Raw genomic sequence first — 16399 nt, 5'->3', positions numbered from 1 at the left:
TGCGATTGCATAGGATGGTTAAATTTCTGAACCTTGTATCAATTTAGAGATAATTTACAACCAAGTTAACCTCAAAGAATTTTTTTAAAGGTTTGCAAACAAGGGAAACAAAATAAATATGGCAGGCGATTGCATAGGATGGTTAAATTTCTGAACCTTATATCAAGTTAGAGACAATTAACAACCAAGTTTACCTCAAAGAATTTTTTTAAAGGTTTGCAAACAAGGGAAACAAAATAACAAACTAATATTTTTGCTAGGTGTGGCAAAGGTATGGCAATGATATATTGTCAGATATAGCCAGCTCACGTCACAATTCTATCTTTTATTATGTTAATGAACAAAAATTGATTATGTAACCAAGAAGAGAAACAAACCAATTGTATCTTATCAAAGACCAGTAAAACTTTTCTAAAAAAGTACAAAGACTTAATTGAGAAATGTATCATAATTTGAAATCTAGAAGTGCTTCAATGAATTTTATTTAAAAATTATTTAAGCACCTGTAAACTGTTTGTTTAAAGTAATGAAAATGATCCGGTCAGTTTACTAAATATAATCTGCGGAGTACCCCAAGGTTCTATATTCGAGTAACTTCTGTTTCTCGTTTACATAAATGATCTTCATAAAGCTTCAACTTTATTGCAGTCATGTTTGTTGATGCCGCTAACACTTTTTATTCAATAAAAACATATCAACATTATTTCAAAACATGAATATTGAATTAGCAAAAATTTCTGATTAGTTTAAAATGAAAAACAAAATGATGAAAAAGCAAAATGGCCACTCTTTCATTCTTCTAAAATAAAACAATTACCTCTTGATTTACCTTTACTTTTTATTGATAAAATTCAAATAAAAAGTGTTACTAGTACAAACCTTATGGGTATCCAAAAAGTTTCCGTGAAGTATTGGAACAAGTATCGCAAATTACATTCCTTATATTCTATAAATTTTTTTTTAAAAGGAGGGGGTGAAATTTTTTTGAAATTTTTGAGTTTAAATGTTCGATATTTTCTTGATTTTTGCATAAAAACTGCACTAACTTGAGTATGGGGATACAGGGTTGCAAAATTGTCATACCCCTAATATACATTTTATATATATTTATATATGTATATATCTATTATATATATATATATATATATATATATATATATATATATATATATATATATATATATATATATATAAATATATATATATATATATATATATATATATATATATATGTATATATATATATATATATATATATATATATATATATATATATATATATATATATATATATATATATATATATATATATATGTATATATGTATATATATTTGATTTATATGTATATATTTATATATAATATATATATATATATATGTAAGTTTTTTTTCTTATAAAGTCATGTAACTCAATTGTCTTATATCAACTTTGGATTGAAAATCTTATTGTCTTGTCAATGACAATCTTAATTGGAAATACCACATTGAGTTCTTATGTAATAAAGTTGCAAAAAAGTATAGGAATATTTTATAAAGCTAGAAGTACTTTAAACAAACGTTATATTTCTTTTCCTCAGTTATATTTCTCATTTATTCATTGTCATTCAAGCTATACAAATATTTTTTGGTGTAATGCCATTAAATCCAAACTAGAGCCTCTTTATCGTCAACAGAAGCATGTTGCACGTCTTATCATTTTTAAAGACAGATTTACTCGAGCCAGCCTTCTTTATTTGTAATGAAAATTCTTCATATATATCAGCTCAATTTTTTTAATATGCTTTGTTTTATGTTCAAATGTAAAACTAGCTCCTTCCCAATTTTTTTCCACAGTTTATATTTATAAAAGATAAAAATAAATACAGTTTAAAACACGATAGTTTAATTCGGTAGCCGTTATTTAAAACAAATTTTGGAAAATTAAAAATCTCATTTCGTGGAGTTTCTCTTTAGAACAAAATAGTTTTAAAACATTTTGATTTTTCTCTTATCACTTTTAAGAAAAAGCTTTAAAATATCATTTTGTCTCTGGATGATATATTTATTTATTTTTATAACACCTAATAACTCGTTGTACTTTTTATGTTAATTTTTGTTTATTTTTTAATAATTATGTAAGTTTTAATAATTTTATGAGATTTGTAATTTACGAGGGGATTTCGATGATAGGACATGATTGGTCTTCTACGAGTATCCGAGTTTTTTTTACCTTTTTTCTTATTTCTTATTATGTAACGATTCTTTTGTAAAAGAATTTACTGAAATGTGTAAAAAAAAAAGAAAAAGAGTTTTAAAAATATATATCTTAAAATGAGAAAAGTAGTTTGTGCATTTCAAGTATAGTCTGTTTGAAGTTAGTTATAGAAGACTAAAGTTTTAATGAAATTCCGTAAACATTTTTGTGTTCTTTGTATTTCAAAACAAACGTTTCTAGTTACTTTTCTAACAGTTTAAATTTATTAGAAAAAAATTATTTACACATTTGAACCTTGACCACGTTTTAAACTTTAGAACGCTAGACCATGCTTCATACTTTTGTGTGTGTAATCAACCATCAACTATAGAACAACGCTCTTAACGGGTTAGAATTTTTAATGAAATATTTTATCATAATGTTTTCAAAAAGATCTACGTGGTCTAACAATACATATTATACAAAAAGAAGAATGAAAGTTTTTTCAATGAAATAATAACCTTTATACTAAACCAAATATGTTTTCATATAAATTATTAACATGTGATTTTGATGTAATCAAAACATACTAAGTAATCTATTGAAATTTTAAGTAAAAAAATTCGTTCCGTGAGAGTTGTCCTTTCTTAGTGTTGCAATATTAAAGTTCAGATATATATATATATATATATATATATATATATATATATATATATATATATATATATATATATATATATATATATATATATATATATATATATATATATATATATATATATTTGAACTGTTTTGAATATGGTAAGGTATTAATTTAACATACTTAATTCATTTACGAAACATTTTTTGTTTTACATTTCAGTCGTGCGTAAAATTATTTAAAAAAGAAAATTTAAAAAAATTCTTTTTCAAGGCGTTTTTGTCCAAATTATTCATAAATATAAAATAAACTTTTAATTTTAGCTTTTTGATATTAAAATGTTAAATACAAATAAATCAGTGAATGTTAAAAGGGCGGAAGTCCAATAATGTAAACTTTCAGGGAACTAAACGAAACTGCATTGTTAATATTTCAATATTTTTTTTTTTGAAAGTAGAAAACATTATCCTCTTCAAAAAAAAATTATAAAACCATTTATAAAAATTTACTATGAGGGAAAATGCAGTTTTTTTTAGTTTCCCGAAAGTTTAAATAGTTCTTCCGCCCTTTAAACATTCGCCGAAAAAGTATTTTACTAGGAAGTTCACGTCTCCTTCCTGACCAATGGCGCAAAATATACCCAAAGCTCGCTTCGAAACCTGAATCTCTTGCTTCTAGAGAAATTGCTCTAACCACTAGAACTTCGTATTTTTTATTGTGGTTCTACTACTTGAAAGATAACTAAGTTTACAAGCTCATCCTACCTTAAACCAAATGACGAGCTCTTCATGCTCTAATCTACATCTAAATTGGAGGTTTTATATAAGAGGATTTGTTCTTCTGTGGAGAACTAATCCTCTGATATAAAATCATGAAGTACGAAATTAAACATTATTGTCAAGACACCATAGTGAGTGAAACTCAGTAATTTAAAAACCATGTTTTACAATACACTATGGTTTCTGAGACCCGATTTTTTGGCATAAGTTAATAACTTCTTTAACTTAAACACAAAATAACTAATGATTTTTATTATCTAGCTATGTACTAAATATGTTATAACTAAATTTTATATGATTGAAATATAATATTGATATATAATTATATGTTATAAGTTGTTACAAATGATAAATAACTATGTTATATTTATAGGGGAGACCGGAGCGCGTTGGCCCGCTTTTATTTCCTTGATGTGTAACTTTTTAGCTTTTTGTTTTTTAATTTTTTTTTTGGAAAAAGGTTGACTAATCCCTAGACTATTCGGAAAAAACATTAATAAAAGTTTATAATAGGTTTTCGATACATTTAACTGCTTTTGTTAGGTCATGTCCGGTGGGCCAACCTACTCCGTTATTGAAGTGGGTTGGCCCAAGGATTGGGGCAGGTTAGCCCACATGCAACTTATGGCAGAATTTGAGATGGGAAAACTCTCATTGAGCAAAAATAACTTCATAACTTGATAAAATGAAACTGAAACAACTTTTAAACAATAAACTACAAAAAAATAAAGTAAAAACAAAATATAACAATCACATTTTATTTAACAACAGTATAAACATTTATAACCTAAGTCCTTTGCATCTTTTTCTACACAACTCACATGGGCTCAACACTGACAGCTTGAACACTGTATCCACACAGCACCTGGAAGGCTGTTTGAGAACGGTTTGAAGCAGCTAAGACACAAGACATCTTCCTCATTACCATCTTTGTATTTCTTCTTGCGTTTTTCTTTTGCAGGTTGACTGGCAAAAATCTTGCTTGTTTTAAAGTTACTTGGACCGGCTTCTTTGATAGAAAATAGTTTTTAATTTTTTGAGTACTTCTGTTTTTTTTCTTTTGCTGCTTTCTGTTACTGTTGCAAGGCTTTTTTAACAGGTGTATCAGTTAAAATAGCAGAAATTTGTTTCAGATTTCTGAGCTAATTTACATTGTTTTTTCTAGGCTGAGCTTTTTCAAAAGGCCTCACTTCTTTAGGAGATGGTATAAGTAAAAGGTTTGGAGTAGCACCTGATGTGCTGTCTAAATCTGGAAAAATTCCTTTCTTAGATGTTGATTCATTTGAATTAAACTTTTTGAAATTTTTTTGTTTACAATCCACAGATGAAACTTCGTTTCTAGGTGTTTGTTTATTGATGCTAAAATCCACAGATGACATTTTAGTGCTAGGGTCTGGTCTATCTGTTAAATATGATGGCAAAAAACCACTTTCTGGAAAAATATCTTTGTTATATGGATAAATACCTGTTGCTTGGAAACCACTAATTATGTTCCTTAGAGTTATTGCATTAGGAGGTGCTGTTTCTACTATACCAAGTATGTCATAGATAGGTTGTTTGTTTACAGTAACCCATGCATCACTTGCTGAGTTTACAAACTTTTTAAAAGGACCATAAACACTTTTATCTAATGGTTGTAATTTATGACTACAGTGTGCTGAAAAAGATGAAAGTGTGATACCATTTTCTTTACAAAAATCAAGTACTGCTGCATCAAGATGAGAGCTGTGGTTGTCCATCAATACCAGACAAGGGCGATCAATTGAACAACGTGCATGGATAGAAAAATGTTTGATATATTTAAGAAACTTTGTCTCTGCCATTCATCCTGAAGAATGTGTTGATCCATCACATCCTATTGGTCCATCATGAATAAAGTGAGATTTAAAATTAACTCTGGGAAAGATAAAATATGGAAGTATGCTATCGCCAATTCCACTAACCGCCAAATTCATAGCCATTAATGCTCCTATTTCTGCTGATGTTACTCGACCTATCTGGCAAAAGCCTCTACGTGCAGCAACACAATCAGGCTGCTACACTGTTGTGATTCCAGTCTCATCAATGTTCCAAATGTCTGAAGCACTTAATTTTAACCTAGTCAAAACATTGCTTAAGTTGTCAATAAATAAATTTACATTATGTTTATTAAAACTTGTGCACCAAGCTAAACTTGTTGCTTGAGGAGAGCGAATAGAAAACTTTGGATGCTTTTTTAATAATCTGGAGAATCATAAAATCAAAGTAAATATCACTTGCTTTCATTAGGTATTCTTCAAGCAAAACTTCCTGCTCAAGTTCAAATACCTAAAGAAATATAAAATATATATTACCATTAGGCATAAACATTAAAATCATATTAGGTATCTGTCTCAGTCTCTAAAAAAATTCAAAATTTTAAATATATCAAAGCAGTGTTTTATATTGAATTATCATATTAAATGTTTAAATAAGTTACAGTACTAGATTATATTCAAATTAGTAAGAGAAAATAGAAATACCTGAAATCTTTGGAATAGCAAAACTTGTGCCAGGGTTTTTTTATCTAATTTAGGTGATAGTAAATCTCTCCCATCATAGCTGCGTTACCAGGCGTATGTTCTGCATTAGGCTTATGTACTGTTGCGGTAACATCAAACTCAAGTGTGTTATCATTGTTAGAATTGGAAAGAATCACTTGACAATCAAGTTCTACTTCAGTTTGAACCGAAGCATTAGCTGTAGATGGCAACCTTTTGGATATGCCATAACTTCCTAGAGTCTTACGTGGTATATTAAATTATCTACTAACTGCTCTAATTGATCTTTTATATTTTGTAACTTGTATCACTGTCAATAACATTTTTTCTTCTGACACTTTTCCACGTTGTGGCTTGCAAATATAATTTCGTACCATTTTTAGGTAGGTCTAAAAAAAATGCAAAAATCAAAAGTAGATTACTTTATTACAGTGTTTTATATTTAACTATTTCTTTTTTATTTAATTATTTATATGCCTGCATACTTATATATTTAAAAAATTACATTTTAGATTTTTCTTTTTTAAAATACTAAACACTTATTTACTTTTAATTATTAATAAGTTACATAACTCATGGCATATTAAATTTATGTATCATATATAAATTTAAGTGTTAAGCATCAAAAGTTAAGTGTATTACGGATAAAGTATTAAACTTATATATGTTAGTAAAACTAGTATGTAAAAGTTTAAATATCAATTAAATTTACATCTATAAGTTATATTATAAGTTGAATAGCATATATAATAATAATATATAAATATCTACAGTATTTAAGTTTAGACATATATGTAAATCTAATTTAAAATTACATTTTATAATAAGATTATTTATCCGTATTTAAATATTATGTAAAATGCCAATTTGTTTATGAGACTTATTTGTGATCTAATATGTTTTACAGGTTTTAAACTTTTTATAAAAAAAGCAGTTTTTCCGTCACCAATTTACCCGAATTATTTAAAAAATCTACGTGGCACATTGGCCACATGACTAACGTGCCCCGGTTGCATCGGGCCAATCTGCCCCATTGTCATGTTTAGAGTATGAACAACTTTCTCCTTACACCATCAATTAATTTTGAGGAACATTATATAATAAATAATCCTTACACTATAAACTTTAAATATGGCACTTGAATAATGCTGTACTGTCAAACGTCAGTGAGTATAAACACGTTAAATAAGCTGTTAAAAATTTACTTTGATGTATCAAAAGTTGTTAAAACGGCCGCACACTCAAATATGGTCCAATAAATATGATTTTTTTTTTGGGAAAAAGGATTGAATTACTACCAATCTTCACTTTGATTCTCAGCTTATTAAAGTGTCTAGCCTTTGAGTAAACTCAAATGGGCCAACCTAACCCGTGGGCCAAGGTGCCCCGGTCTCCCCTAATATATAACAATTTTATAACTTCCAACTTTCGAAACTTTTCTCCGCGTGAAGGTGTAAGTTTAAAGAAAAATCGTTTTTTTAATTATTTTTTTTTGACATTAACAATATTATTTATAATAATTTTGTTAATGTCTATATTAGCATAAATCATATCTATTTGATGTAGGACGATGCATTAAAAAAATTGTATCCAAGCATATAGTGGACTAAAGGCTTACTGTATAGTATTGGGTTTGATGTTGAATGTTTCTGTGGAGTATAATTCCTGTATTTTAACAAAATCATTAACTCCCCATATCAGACAAACTTGATTTGATAATGTTTCAGTTAATGCATTTAAAATATTACCATCAACCAACGTCATAAATTAAGTAATGGTCAATTGAATTTTTTTATTACTACACTAAAAGTGTCAATGTAAATAAAAGGTCTATTTGTCCGTTAATATGTTTTTCTTTTTTATTATTAAAATTATTTCTCTAAAAGGTCTATTTGTCCGTTAATATCTTTTTCTTTAGAAAAACATATTAATGGACAAATAGACCTTTTAGAGACATTGACGCTTTTAGTGTAATAATAAAAAAGAAAAACATATTAACGGACAAATAGACCTTTTAGAGACATTGACACTTTTAGTGTAATAATAAAAAATGTGCTTCTTGGATTCCTTTATGCATTCAATCAATAGAAAAATCTACTGAAAAATGTCTAGAAAATGCACTGAAATGGTCTAGAAAAATGCACTGAAAAAATCTTAGCTAAATATAATCTCTGCACTAATCTCATTATTTTCAAGTGATTGCATTTAGTGAAAATCATTTATTCTTTTAATTGCGCAATAAGTTCTATAAACATTTGAATATTATTTGCACACAGATATTGGAAATAGATTTGGAAATAATTTTATATAAAAAAACATTTGGTCTCGCAATTAATTTATTTTACCAAATTTTTTTTTGACAACTTTAGAGTATTTAAAATGTTTTTGCTTTTTTTTGTTGTCAATTTTAAAAGTTCCATTGAATGAATTTAAGGAATTATTATTTTTGAAGACATAAAAAATTAATTTAAAATAAAAAAACATAATTTAAATAAAAAAGGCTTATTAAGCATAAATAAAAACGTTTTGAAGCCGTTTTACTTAGGCAAGACCAATTAAAGACCAAATATTGCGAAAATACAATTTTTCTTTTCTGGGAGGATTCAATAATTAGAAAAACAATAAAAAATAGAAAAAAAAAAATCTCTTTATCTCACTTAGATACGGTAAACAATTTTAGATTTTTAATTGAATTGTATAAGATTTAAAATAAATACACTGATTGCAATCCCAAATTAAATACTTAAAAAAAAATTTATTTCGTAAAACAAGTATTGATGGATACCATTAATAAAAACAAGCATCAATAAAAATAGCTTAAATATTATTTGCATGTTTAATGTTTGTTTTATTGTTAAATATTAAATATTTAGTTTTTTTTTTATATCTGAAATGAAATTACTTTAAAAAAATTTCATTTATTTCAAGTTTAATCAAAGTATAACTTGTGTTTTTGAACAACCACAAAACTGTTACTAATAACAACAACACTATTACTAAGAATGACACTGTTACTAACAACAGCAAATACCCAACAAACATGCTTTTATCGGTTTTTAAAATGTGAAACCACTTCTGCTATTTCTTTATCAACAAATGTAATCACAAGGTTCATTGGCCAAAAAGAAATGTCCTAAAGAAAAATTAAATTACAGAATAAAGGAGATACCTTAATACCTTTAAAACGTAAATTCCTACTTATTGCTAAATTATTCATTATATTAATAAAAATGTGTTGCACCGATGCATTAGTTTTATTAAAATTTTCTAAAAGAATGTTTTGATAAATAAAATTGCCATCTTTTTCAACTATACTTTCAATTAATTTTTTGTAGTTTGTTAAAATGGTTTGCTCTCTTTGAAATATTGCCTAACGAATTATTTGAGAATTATAAATCTTTAAGTTTTTCCATTGTCTAATTAAATTACTGCACTCTGCGGACAGCTTTTACAGGGTCACGTTAATCTTGCTTAAAGCTAACACTCAAACATCTCAACGGTGCAAGAACATCTAGATAAACAGATAAATGTATTAGAAGAGATGAATTTTTCCAAACTTTTAAAAATCCCTTTAGTTAGGCTTTTTTCGACGGTTGAGAATCTGTTAGGCTAAGAGACATTATATGAGAAATATATCTACCATAATTATCTAAAGCTATTTTCATTGCATTCCACTTCTGATCCAGCCAATCAGTATTGTATGATTTTGCTGGTTTAGGAACGGATTTTTCCCAAGCTTCTGATAATAGTTTCAATTCCTGCAAATGCTTTGGCGGTTGTTTATAAAGACAATGTAACTTTAGTAAGAAGTTTTAACAATTAGCAAATGCAGTACAATTTTCAAAATCATCTTTTAGTGCAATCTCGAGATGATGGTTAAAACAATGTATTAGTTGAAGCCATGGAGATTTTTTTTTTAGTAATGCTCCTAAACCTGAATGAACACCAAGATTTACGTTAGTTCCATCTACGTTTAACCCTAAGAGTTTTTAAGCCATGTCATTTATTCCAACTCTTGCAAATGCTTGTTCTAAACAGATTTGTAAACCACATGCATTACCATTCTCAAGGCTTTCAACCAACAAAAGTTTAACGCATGGACTGCCCTCAAAGAAATACAACACATATTCAATTCCTGTTCGAGTGTAGCAATATCACAACTGCCATCACTTAAAATTGAATAATATCTCGACTTTATAAAACCCTCTCTGAGAGAATTTTTAGTAATTTTACCGATTAATCTTTAAAAATACCAGCAGCTCAATTAGTTGAGTAATTATTATCAAGATCAACACCGTTTTTTTAAATTAGCTCGAGCAAATCAGGGAAATCGGAAAATGGACGTTCTTTTTTTGTCAAACAGAAAAATGCATTGAATTTCTTCTTAAGTGAGTCACGATCTTTTTCACCCATTTCTCTTTTTTAATATTTGCTCTTTTTTAATATCAGTGTTTTTATTTACATATTCTTTAAAACCTTCCGCACTCGATTTACTCCGATAATCGATGAGATGAGCTTTCTTATCCTAACAAATAATACTACGCTGGAATATTCTGGCAATGTTACGTATTATAAGCATTATAAACAATATTATATTTTGCTTTTTTTAATATATCTTGTTTTTTGGTATCAATTTTTTCATTCCAAAAAATATTATTTTTAGATATATATTTTTAATTATTATTATTTTTGATTATATTATACTTACTGGTGTAAGTATGCAGCAAGGCTGTAGAGAGAGAGAGAGAGAGAGAGAGAGAGAGAGAGAGAGAGAGAGAGAGAGAGAGAGAGAGAGAGAGAGAGAGAGAGAGAGAGAGAGCGAGCGAGCGAGAGAGAGAGAGAGGGGATGGGGTCAAGGGTATATTGTTCCGGGATCCGGCTATGTTTAAGGGTCCGTAAAAAAAAAGGGAGAAAAAAAATTTGAGCCAATTTGGCATTACATGGTGCGTATTTTCAGCCAAGGTAGGGCCCGCAAAAAAATGTCTAGGCCCCCCACTTTTTGAGCCGCTATGGCCCCCCGTCGAGCATGTGTAATATTATTCGTTATTTCTATTTATTTTTAGAGTACTTATTTTATATTCTTAGCCGATTTTGGAAGCTTAAGTTAAATGTTGTTAAATGAGTTGTATTCTAACAGTGGGAAAAACAAGTGACACATTTACAAATAATTACCTGAAGACGGTTGCGGCCGTGGCGCAGTGGTTAGAGCACTCGCTTTATAAGCAGGAGATCCAGGATCGAAACGAGCTCTGGATATATTTTCGCGTCACGGTCAGGAAGGAGGCGTGAACTTCCTGGTTAACTGCACTTCCGCGGTGCTCTGTGACAAGACCGTTAGGACTTCTTGGGGCACAAAAAAAAAAATAAAAAAAACTTAAAACGTTATTAAGTCTGTATTATTTATAAAAATAATTACCTGAAAACGTGGTATGTTTTAATTGAAGAAATTTCTTAAAAGCAGAGCCATTTAGTAATGGCTCTGCTTTTACGAAATTTCTTCAATTAAAACATGCCACGTTTTCAGGCTGCCCTCACGGCTCCCTTAATCCAGTAAGGGGGGAGAGGGAAGGCAGCAAAATTAGGGATCCTTTTTCTAATTTTAGAGGGTCCTTTACTAAATTTGAAGACCTTTTTTTTTAGTAATGCCTAATATTCGAAGGTTTTTAAAATTTTGGGGCCGTAATGACAGGTTTTAAGAAGTACTCTGCCTCCTATGCTACGGCACTGATTAAAGAAGAGATGTTTTGAAGGAAAAATTTCTTCATGTTTATATGATAAAAAAGTTTTAAAATAAAATAAATTTTTTTCAAAACATTGTTATATTTTATTATAGAAAGGAAAATAAAATTAGAGATTACAATGTAAGTTTTTCCACTCTTATTTGTCAAGTTTCACGTTTCTAAAAAACGCGCCTAAATTTTAAAATTAACCAATGAAAATTATAATAGAATTTAAGTTGCCGTACCGCTAGTATCAATGTTTTCGTGTATTTGTAAATACTTAAGAAGTTGGTAGTGTGATATATTTGGCGGTTTGATGAAGTTTTTATCATCAAAGCTATGTAAATACATAATGCAGTGGTTAATTTATCTAGATTAACGGCTGTTTTACATAAATATCAACTACATCAAAGTTTGATGTAGCTGATATTTAATGTACTTTATTTAACTTATTTTTATTTCCTTAAATTTTTGTCATACAACATTAAGTACCGTAAACCGGGGTAACTATGTACCAATTCTGATAAAGAAGATAACTTTTTGAAAAAAAGGGACATTTTCCCAAAATTATTTTGATGCTAAAAGTTGTGCATTACTAATGTCATTTAATTAGTAAAATGGTGTATTCATTATATTCACCAAATCCAAGATTTTATGGAAATAGTGAGGTGGTCAATGTTACCCGGCAATGGGGTAACTTTGTCATAGTAAATTGTTTTTTTAATACCGGATGTAAATTAAGTGTTATTACCCAGTGGGCACAGGACCTAAATAAGACGTATTTTGAACGTTCAAAAGACGTCCAAAACGTTCAAAAGACGTTTAAAAGACGTCTTTTTTACGTCCTGTGCCCACTGGGTAAGCACATTTAATGTAATTTAAACTTGCAGTAGCTTTTATTTCAAAAAGGGATACCTAAAATATGTCAAGAAATTAAAAAAGGGACAATAAAAATAAATATAAACAGTATTAAAGAAACATATTAGCTAAAATAATTTATTTATTTTTAATTATTTTTTTATTAAATGTCAGAAAAAGCAAAAAATAAGAGAGTGCAAACAATTTGTAACATAAACTCTTTGTAACACAACTTATTTCAATTTGTAACAAAACTTGTATAACACAACTTGTAATACAAATTGCGTCAATTTGTAACTCAAACAATTTGTAACATAAACAATTTGTAACAAACTCTGTTTTTTTAAAAAAAATTTAGGCATCTCTTCAGTAATCTATCATAAATTCAATAGAGACTGATTCACCTTCAGATGCTGTTTCTGTTTCACTATTGTATTCTACAGAAATAGATTTTCCTGGTTCAATTTTAAGTCTTTTTTTGGATATATTTTTTTTATTCTTATTTTTACTTTGTGTAACATCTTTCTTACCACCACCTTCATTTTTTTTGTCATTTAATATGGCTAAAAGGCTCTGGTCTAAAGCTTTACGAGGACTTAAGACGTTTTCACTTGGTAATTTGATATACACAACATTAGGATTAAATGGCACCAAACCACAAGCTCTAAATCCACTGATTAAATTTTTTCTCGAACATTCATTAATGGATGTCATTAAATCATTCAGCAACTTAGAGAAATCTTATTTTGGTAACGTTGCAAATTTTTTACCACGAGAAGTAAGTTTCCAACCCAGAAGTATACTTCTCCAGGCTTTTTTTAATGGTGCAAAGAATGCAACATCAAAAGGTTGAAGTAAATGGGTTGAATTGGGCAGAAGGCATATGAATCTAATGTTATGTTTTTCACAAGAATGAATAACTTTATGACTTAAATGGGAGGAGAGATTGTCACCTATTAATGCTTTTTTCCCAGTTTGTTTCTTAATGCATGGCAATAATGTTCGAAAAAACCAATCCTCAAAAGTAACTTTATCAAACCAGCCAGATTGGGTTCTATTGAAGCGAGAATTTTTTGGACCATGTTTTATCCATAAATCGTATAAATGTGTGCTTTTAAAAACTGTGTATGGTGGAGGAATTTCTCCAACACCATTTCCACAAAACATTACAGAGAAACAAGCTTTACTGCTATTCATTATTCTCTCAGGGTACTTAGTTCCACGTTTCATAACAACTTTTTTATTTCCAGGATCATCACGCAAACTTGTTTCATCATAATTCCAAATATTACAAGGTGGAACTCCTTCAAGCTCAAGTTTAAATTGAATTCTGTATTTGTATTTACCATGCTATGTAAATACATAATACAGTGGTTATTCTATCTAGATTAACGGCTGTTTTATAAAAGTATTGTTTTAAACATGTAAGTTATAAGAGTCTTACTGAAATTAGTTATAGTTAATTTTTAAGATCCATGAAAACTGAGTTCACAGTTTTTTAAGAAACTGAAAATTTAAAGACCAGAATTTTTTACTTAATTCGCCCCTTGCAGTTATAAGCAAAAGTAATATTGCAAGTTTATTAAAAAGACCTATTCTTCCCAAAGATCCTGCAATATCATTGACGATGCCAAATCAACATGTTGGAAATTATATACTTACTAATAGAGTTTAGTCCGGGTTTATATACATCACAGCTAAATTAACTTGATCAACGCAACCTGTATTTTTAAAAAATACATTTAATTCTCCAGTTATACCAACTGATATAACTTCATTAGTAAATGTTGTTATGGATATCAAAGTTTGCTTGATCTTCAATTTTAAACTAAAATTAATACATAATGGCTGCAAAGTTTAACTGCGAGAAAAATCGATGAAAGAATTTTTGATAAATTTAAGATAACCACTTAATGATTTAGAAGAGCTAAATATCCTTGAAGAACTTCTAAAGATAAAACAGTATTTTCAAACTTAGTAAGTAATATTTTTTTAAAGCTTTTATTTTCCCCGAGGTTAATAGAATGAATGCATACTACTACTAGCTTAAAATAATTAACAAGTGTCTTTATTATTATTGTCAATTTCTTTTAATGCAACTATCATGTAGTAATTACAGTGGCGTGGTGTGTGTTAAACCTGCATTAAAGGCAAACACCTTAACATTGTATTATTACTGCATTAAGATTATTAAGTATTGGGCAGTAACTTACCTATCAGAAATAAAGTTTAGGTTAAACCTTATCATAAACATAATGTGAAAAAGGGTATAGAATCTCTAAAACGTTGTTTCAAGCTTTCTATATTTTAGTTTTAGTTTAAAAAAATGACACAATGAAAAACCATCTGAGCCCAACAACTGGCACAATATTTGTTAAACAAAAAAAAAATATATATATATATATATACACTCCTAGTCTGCGCTTAGTGGGACGTGTTTTTTTTGTTCCCGTTTTGTTGTTTTTTTTACTTTTTTTATACTATTTTTATCATATTTTTATTTTTTTTCATTTCTATTTTTACTTATACATATTTGAATATTATTTTATTATAAAAATATATTTTTTATATTGATTTTTACTATTTTTATTTATTATACATTATATTTAATTTTCATCTATTTACAAAAACGATTAATTGCAATAACATAACCATGTTTAAACCTTATCGTAACCCTAAGTTTTGATGCTGACCCAAACCTAACCCTCAGTCGATGTAGCAGCACTCTGTTGCGAGTCAGGCTGTTTGTTAATCGATGTATGTACTTTTCGTTCTCTATAAAAGTTGCTTACAGGGACATTTGTTTTTTACAAAAAAACGATGCTTACAGGGAAAAAAAATTAATGGGTACACATCTGTCCTCGTAAGTGATACTATAGGTGTATATATATATATATATATATATATATATATATATATATATATATATATATATATATATATATATATATATATAATACTGAATCAATTGATTTGAACATGAAACACATGAACACATTTAAATGTGTTACATGTTTTTATTTTAATTTTTGAATTATTTTTAATTTTTTGTTGATAACAACTAAAAACTGATAAAGTGGGGTAGGGGTAAAATATTAATCCTTAAACTGCATCTAAAATATAATCTATCAACAAGTCTTTTTCTTTCATTATCTGGTATGTAATCAATCTTTAAATAAAATTTTTAGACTAAAATTATTGTAAAAGTAAAAATGCAGTTTTTATTTTAAAATCTTTTACACGTTTATCTGTTTTAGAAGCTGTGCAAAGGAATCCGCCCACAAGTGCCGTTAATGAAAGCGATTTTCATAAAGAAGTTGTACATTTTTTGCATGAAGCACCAGACCGAAATGGTGGGAGACAAGCCAGAGCAATAATAAGTTTAAAAAAAGAAGCGGAGCGTCAAACATCGATAATGATGACGAGCCACAATAATTAACTTTAGTTTTTTTATTTAAATGTACATATATTTTAATTGTTGAACTATTTTAGTTTTCTGACTATTTATTTGTAACTTATTTGAGTCTGGTACCGCGATGCACGACCATGGTCTAAAAATAACGCGCTATATAATGTTGACGGAGACCGCCTTTGAACCAACGAGCATAAAGTGCCGTGGCACCAGCGCGGCACGCCAACGACATGTTTGCTGAGATTCTACTGGTTTAATGATGGGACATCAGTGGTTTGCGGATAAAGGACCGTGTAGC

The 16399-nt window shown here is 28.5% G+C and overlaps 1 protein-coding gene across 1 annotated transcript; it reads right to left on the bottom strand.

Annotated features, from left to right (window-relative positions):
• Positions 1-13430: 13430 nt before the first annotated feature.
• On the bottom strand, positions 13431-14943 carry LOC136080297 (uncharacterized). Its single transcript, XM_065796916.1, has 2 exons — positions 14903-14943; positions 13431-14019 (listed from the first exon to the last, which is right to left on the bottom strand). Exons 1-2 carry the CDS (start codon positions 14941-14943, stop codon positions 13431-13433), a joined length of 630 nt encoding a protein of 209 aa, XP_065652988.1.
• Between the last annotated feature and the right edge of the window lie 1456 nt (positions 14944-16399).

This window comes from Hydra vulgaris, chromosome 05, assembly GCF_038396675.1.
Source record: "Hydra vulgaris chromosome 05, alternate assembly HydraT2T_AEP".
NCBI classification, from domain to species: domain Eukaryota; kingdom Metazoa; phylum Cnidaria; class Hydrozoa; order Anthoathecata; family Hydridae; genus Hydra; species Hydra vulgaris.
Note: the sequence above shows the minus strand (reverse complement) of the source record. Positions and strands in the feature narration are given on the sequence as shown.

What these genes read in the sequence shown, in the direction of transcription:
- LOC136080297 (XM_065796916.1), bottom strand. Translation starts at nt 14,943, where the DNA reads ATGTTTATGATAAGGTTTAACCTAAACTTTATTTCTGATAG. An exon ending in CTAAACTTTATTTCTGATAG is followed by an intron (nt 14,020 to 14,902) that starts GTAAGTTACTGC and finishes ATACAAATACAG; the next exon opens with AATTCAATTTAAACTTGAGC.